This window comes from Ctenocephalides felis, unplaced genomic scaffold (genome assembly GCF_003426905.1).
Source record: "Ctenocephalides felis isolate EL2017-DRISC unplaced genomic scaffold, ASM342690v1 CF-g0.4_SCAFFOLD_03571, whole genome shotgun sequence".
NCBI classification, from domain to species: Eukaryota; Metazoa; Arthropoda; class Insecta; order Siphonaptera; family Pulicidae; genus Ctenocephalides; species Ctenocephalides felis.
This window is the reverse complement of record NW_020539725.1, coordinates 67,948,975-67,955,548: the sequence shown is the minus strand read 5'-3', so window position 1 is coordinate 67,955,548 and position 6,574 is coordinate 67,948,975. Positions and strand designations below refer to the sequence as shown.

General features: G+C 27.4%; 1 protein-coding gene across 1 annotated transcript; it reads right to left on the bottom strand.

Annotated features, from left to right (window-relative positions):
- Positions 1–5,280: 5,280 nt before the first annotated feature.
- On the bottom strand, positions 5,281–5,904 carry LOC113386600. Its single transcript, XM_026624370.1, has 2 exons — positions 5,841–5,904; positions 5,281–5,759 (listed from the first exon to the last, which is right to left on the bottom strand). The coding sequence occupies exons 1-2, from the start codon at positions 5,902–5,904 to the stop codon at positions 5,491–5,493; spliced, it is 333 nt and encodes a 110-aa protein (XP_026480155.1). The 3' UTR covers positions 5,281–5,490.
- Positions 5,905–6,574: the final 670 nt, after the last annotated feature.

The window sequence follows — 6,574 nt, the reverse complement described above, 5'->3', positions numbered from 1 at the left end:
GGCAATTAAGCTAAACTCGGTATTGTCTGTTCCGAGCAATTTTAATTAATTAATTTTAAACATTCTAATTGTTTTTTTTGTTTAATAAAATATGATTTCAAAAAACTGAGAACGTCTATCGAATTGATATAGTGTCTTTTGTTTACTCACAATATTTTCTGAAATAGAAAGACTCATATTTGCGACCAAATTACGCTTAATTGTTTTTAAAGTCTGATATAATAATTCTAAGTTTTTTGTTCTTTTATTTGTGGCTTCTAGGGTTTAAAACTCTTATTTTCAAGTTTGAGTAGAGGAATTTACTTCTTCAAGAAGAAGTCACACTGATTTAAATTAATTTGTACACTGATATAAAAATCTAAATTAATATATACAAAACCTTTCTGGGAACCATTGCAGACTGATAAGATATCAAATGCTATTGAACCGATATGATTTCAAGAATCAAAACGCTTTTATCTTTCTTTTACATTTGGCTATATTTGTCATTTTCCATTTATACAGTGAAAACCGACTTTTTTCACTAAAAAACCGGTTTTCGAATTTCATAATTTTCGCCAAAAAAAAACGGTTTTTGAAAACTGACAAACCCTATATTCTCTACCCATATGCAGTATTTTTACTACAAATTTTTTATATGCAATGAACAAATACAAAATGACCTAAAAATTTTTGTTTCAGATACACTATAAGTCAAAGCAGCAAAAAATGACTACTATTATTCAATAATTAATAATTTATTTTAATTATTTTTATCATCATCAATAATTAAAACATATCTATTAATCATCAAATCGTTACTTGGTTCATGAATTTGTTTTTTCAAATTTGTGTTCATTATTTTTCTTCTAGCACTTCGTAATTTGAACGCAAATGTTTTCAGCGTTTCTGGCGTATCCTGGTTTGCAGTTGCATCCGGAAATGCATGAATCGGTAGTGCAAGGAACACCATATTTGTTACTTCCGTCGCACATTTGGTCGCAGTGCCCTTCGCAATGTTGATAGATCTCGTTGGGTTCCACACATTCGACAGCTGAAAATAAAAAAAAAACTAGCTGTAAGTGGAATTCTGTCTTAAGGGATCGTTCAAGTATCACGTAAGCAGATTTATTACAATTATTTACTCCACCCCCATCGCCCTTGTCAGCAAAAGTAAGCAAAGCTCTTACCCCCTACGTCCATGCTTACGTAAAAATTTTGCAATTAATGTAAAAAAATAAAAATACTACCTATGACGTAATCATCATCCACACTACCCTGCCCCCCATGTCAACCCAAAATAAGCAAATCAACAAACCCCCCGCCCCCCTATAGTGCTTACGTAATACTTGAACGGACCCTAAGGCAATTAGGGCATCGTGCCTTAAGGCAAATTGCTGGAACTTCCCGTACCAAATATTATTATTTTTTTAAAAAACGATTAACATTTTTGAAAAATTTTTACTTCGAAAAAATTAGATTTTTGAGAAACTAGGAATTTGACATTTTTTTAAAAAAGAATTTTTTTTGAAAAAAAAATGTTTTCTTTATTTTGACATCTTTTGGAAATTCTGAACTTTTTTTTTCAAAGCAATCGTACTGCTTTAACTGCATAGAGACGCTATATCAAAGCGCTATATCAAAGCGCGTCGCCGTCTAACGCATAAGCATTGGTACGGAACCCATAGAAATGCAAAAAAATGTATACTTATTGTTAAAATCTATCTAAATCTGATAATTTGATGTGCATATGTCTAATGATCATTTTTGACCGCCAATGCCTTTTTTTTTATTATTTTCATTAGATCTCCGAAACCGCTAGACCTGCCTTCATCAAAATTTGATCAATTCTTCATCTTGTCAATACAAGTGAAATGTTTTTTGAATTATTAAAATCGGACGTTCCGTTCTCTTAAAAACTGAGTTACCGTTTTCGGCACTTTTAACCCCGTATCTTCGGAACGGCTAGACCTGCCTTCGCCAAAAACTAATCAGCACGTCTTCTTATCAATACGAATCGAATGTTTTTTGAATTATTCAAATCGCCTTATTCGTGTTCCCGAAATCGTCGACGAAAATTTGTATCCGCACATACACACACATACATCAATTTTTTCTAAGGTATGTCAAAATATTCAGAAACTTCTGAAACGTAAATTTTAATTTTCGATTTTTGCGATTACTATAACTTACCCTACGGAAAGTTAATTATGAAAATGATCTAGTTGTAAGTGGTATATTGTCTTGAGGCAAGTTACATCGAATAGCTTTTAAATTTTTAAAATCGGTCTACCCGTTTTTGAGAAAATGTGTATGAAAGAGCAAAACCATACTTTTGCTAAATTTCAAAAAAATAAAAAATAGAAGATTCATAATTATAAAAATAAATTAATTGTAAGTGGTATATTGCCTTGAGGCAAGTTACATCGAATGACTTTTAATGTTTCAAAATTGGTCTAGCCGTTTTTGAGAAAATGTCTATAAAAGGTCAAAAATATACATTTTCCAAATTTCGAAAAAATAGAAAATAGCAAATTCATAATTATGAAAATGATCTAGTTGCAAGTGGCATATTGCCTTAAGGCCAGTTACAACGAATGGGTTTTAAATTTTTGAAATCGGTCCAGCCGTTCTTGAGCAATAAAATGTCAAAAACATACTTTTAGCAAATTAAGTCTCATTCGATTCAGAATGACTCAAAACGTCGAGAAAACATAAAATTAGCAAATCGGATTTTTTGACAATAACGAACTTCTTCGGGATTTGCATGAAACAATTATAAAATTTTAGGAATTATTAAATAAATAATTCATAAACAAAATGATTTAATATGTATATATATGTATATATATATATATAATAATAATAATAATAATAATAATATTTACGATGATGCAACATTCCAAAAACTCCTGGAGGAGGATTCATAAATGGTCCGACTGGTAAAATTCCATCATATTGTTCACTTACATCTGAAAAATACAATTTCATAATTATATAATACTTGAATAATTATTAAATAATACTTAAGTAATGTAATTATTAATTTTCAAAATATTTTAAAAACCAATGAAAACTTCGTATAAATAAAAAATGTTTAATACCTGTTTGTCTTTTATATTTGTTGCTTCCAGGTCCTGAAAAATAATATTTAATTTTTAGTTTATTAATTGTATTATTGAAATAAAATTATAATCATTATATTTAAACAAAATTTGCTTATTATTTCTAGAATATAATTGAATAAAATTATTATTCCGGTAAAAATTTCATCAGGATTAGTTGAAAAATAATGCAAAACTTATTAAAAATTTCTATATCAACAAAAAAAATTAAATTGAGTTGCAGAACTGTTAAATTTTTCGAAATTTCTTTTATCATTGTTTTTTGAATTAGTTTCAAATATCTTGCTTGCAATAAATTGAGATTTTACCATTTTCAAATAGGATATTTGGATTTTCGAATTTTACAATTATAAATTACAACTTACTGCCTATCACAAATGGAACCATAAGAGTACAAAAAAGTAGAAAGAAGACTTTCTTCATCTTTCTAAAATTTCACCATCACCAAAGTATCCGAGTTGAACTAAAACTGGCCAATAACTAATTCAGACGTCCAATTTTATCATAATAAATTTAACAATTAAGTAATAAAAATTGGTAATAAAAATTGGTAATAAAAATTTATTGGCTAATTAAAACATAATGAGAATGAAATTAATATCGTATACTATTGAATCTCCTAGAATTTTGCTTACGTAGTTTTGACTTAGATTTCTATTTGGTAATATTATTTTTAAATAGAAATCATTGTTTTGTTCATACGATATTAAAAAAATCCTTCCTAAAACGTTATGAATCAAGTTTTTATATTTTGTAATTTTTCATAGAATTTAATACTTCCATACTCTACATTTTTTTAACAAAATTATAAATTTCTTCAATATTTTAAAATATTAATTAAAAATTGAAGGATTAAAATTTTGTTAATAATCTACCATAATTTTGATTTCTGCTGAAAAATTAATATTTTTGATAGTATTTCTCAAATGTATTTTTGCTAATAGAATAATTGATTTATTCCTGTAGAATTTAAATTTTGTCAGCAGAATTTTGATTTTAACTAAATAATTGATTTGTTGACAAAGAGTAAAATAAAATAATAAATTGATAGGTATTTCAAATTTGCAAAAAAAATGCCCAAAATATTTTATTTAATATGTACATAATATTCAATTCAAAGTAATGCAAATTAAAATTTAATAAAATAAATTCACGCAAATTAATAAAATAAAATAATTCACGTAAATAAATAACAAGTTTCTTAAAACATTTATTATAGATCTAACAATTATTGATATATCTCTAATAAATTTATTTAAAAAATATAAATAGAATATTATTACAAGTTGTTACTAAAAAATCTATAAATTTTAAGTTATTTTTGAAATTTTTAAATGTATTATATCAACTTGTATCTTATCATTAATATGACAATATTAAATATCATAAAACTTAAAAAATTTAAATAAATAATTGCATTCCAAAAAATCAGATTTCAAAAAAGTGATTTGGTGATGTATAATTGTGGATTTGATAAAAAAACAGATTTTGAAGAAAAAATTATGGAAAAATTCTTTGGACATGACAATGAAGAAATCTGACGATTGTTTACAAATATATAAATATATAATAGGATATAGTCAAGCAAAAAATTTGAGGTATTGAAGAAATTTGTTTGAGTTACAAAATAAACAAAAATTGAGAATACGCCTAAAAATGTCTGAATATGACAATAATATCTGGGAACATAAAACAAAAAAAATGTAAAACACATCAAAGGATATATGTATAATAAATATGACACAAAAAATCTGCAGAACAAAATAAATCTAATGATATGTTACAAAAATTCTGTATAAAAACCCCAAAAACAAAAGAGTTAAAAAAAAACAGTAAAATTTCAAGTATTCCCAGTGAATATCAAGAACTTCGAAAACAATATTAGAAATACCGAAAAGACATTTATGATATTTTTTTACAAAGAATGCAAAAATTTCAAATAAAGCTAAATAGTAATAAATCATTAATAAAGTGTCCAAAATCCTAAAAACTTACAACTATTAGAAATTCTAAATTATCACATCAGATCGATGAAAAAGTCAAAAATTTAACTGTACTTATAATAAATATTCTTAACGCCGAAAAAATTACATTTCAAGAAAAACCATTCAAAAACATATTACCTTATATCCATATCATACATGTTTGTTTGAAGATTAAAAAAATATTTCACCCTTCTGAAATGAAGAAATAAACTACAAAATCCAAGCTGTTCTGAGCACTTTCTAGTTTCACTTGTTTTTTGAATTGAGACGATGATTGATAAAATAGCAAGAATGTAGTTGATAAGAAAACTTAAATTTTCTAAAAATTTCCACAAAGACTTGGTGGTCCAAATACAAAACTGCCAATCAATGCCCAAACCCAGATGCTGGTCAATAACAATTCATGCCAATCTTTCAACACGATTTGGTTTCGGCTTCTTGTGAAGTTTTTTCTTCTTCCTGCTTTTCTCCTTGATAGGAGGTCTCTTGCATTCCGTAATCCTAATACATTTATCCTGGTCATTCCTGGCGTAACCTGGTTTGCAGTTGCATCCTGCCAGGCAGATCCTGTAATCGCAAGATAAACCCATTTTGTTGCTCCCATCACACATTTGGTCGCAATGGGCGTCGCAATGTTGGTAAACTTCGTGTGGACCGACACAGTAGACAGCTGGAAATAAATTAAAAAAATTAACAAAATTTGGAAATTGATTAAATTGTTTATTAGTAGATATAATGGTGATTTACTCACGGTGATGAATTAAACCAAAAACACCTCCCTTGACATTTCGAACAGTCCAAGGGCCGTTCAACATTGGTGGCGGAGTTGCTGAAACAAATTTAAAATTTTATTGTTTTAAGGGGTTACATGGGTTTCCTCGAGCAAAAAACGGCATTTTTCTGAATTATGCTTTTTACATATAAAAAATGAAATATTTTAATGAATTTTAAAAAATGTTTAATAAACATTTTGTAAAATTTTCAAAAAAAAAAAATCAAAATCGCGGTCATTATGACGCCATTTTCGGCAGTCCCTCGAAAAAAAGGTGTCACCGCGTTGTCAGCAGAATTCCGAAATAAAAATAAAAAATACGTGTTTTTGCAAAGACAATAAACTAGGTATTGGACGAAGGAAAAAAGAAAAAAATAAAATTGGATTTTTGGCAGACGTTTTTATAAAAAAATGCAAGTTTCGATTAAAATTTCTCGACATTCTTTCTTTGTTAAATAGTTGTAATTAAACAAAAAGAAAATCCTTCGTTCAATACCTTATAAACGATATCTCGAAGACCTGTGTAAAATTTCACCAAGATCAGTTGAGTTGTTCTTAAGAAATCTTGACAACCGTCTTTGAAAACATAGTTTTGAAAAAAAACGCGTTTAAAGTTTTAAGAAACAATAAAGATGGACCTCAAGCGTCCACCTTTTCAAGACTGTATCTCCGAAACTATTAAACGGATCAACTTAACAATTTAGGACAATATT

Excerpts from the sequence above, each read along its gene's own strand:
- LOC113386600 (XM_026624370.1), bottom strand. The coding sequence starts at position 5,904 with ATGTTGAACGGCCCTTGGACTGTTCGAAATGTCAAGGGAGGTGTTTTT. Across the intron at positions 5,760-5,840 it reads TTTTGGTTTAATTCATCACC|CTGTCTACTGTGTCGGTCCA; the intron begins GTGAGTAAATCA and ends ATTTATTTCCAG.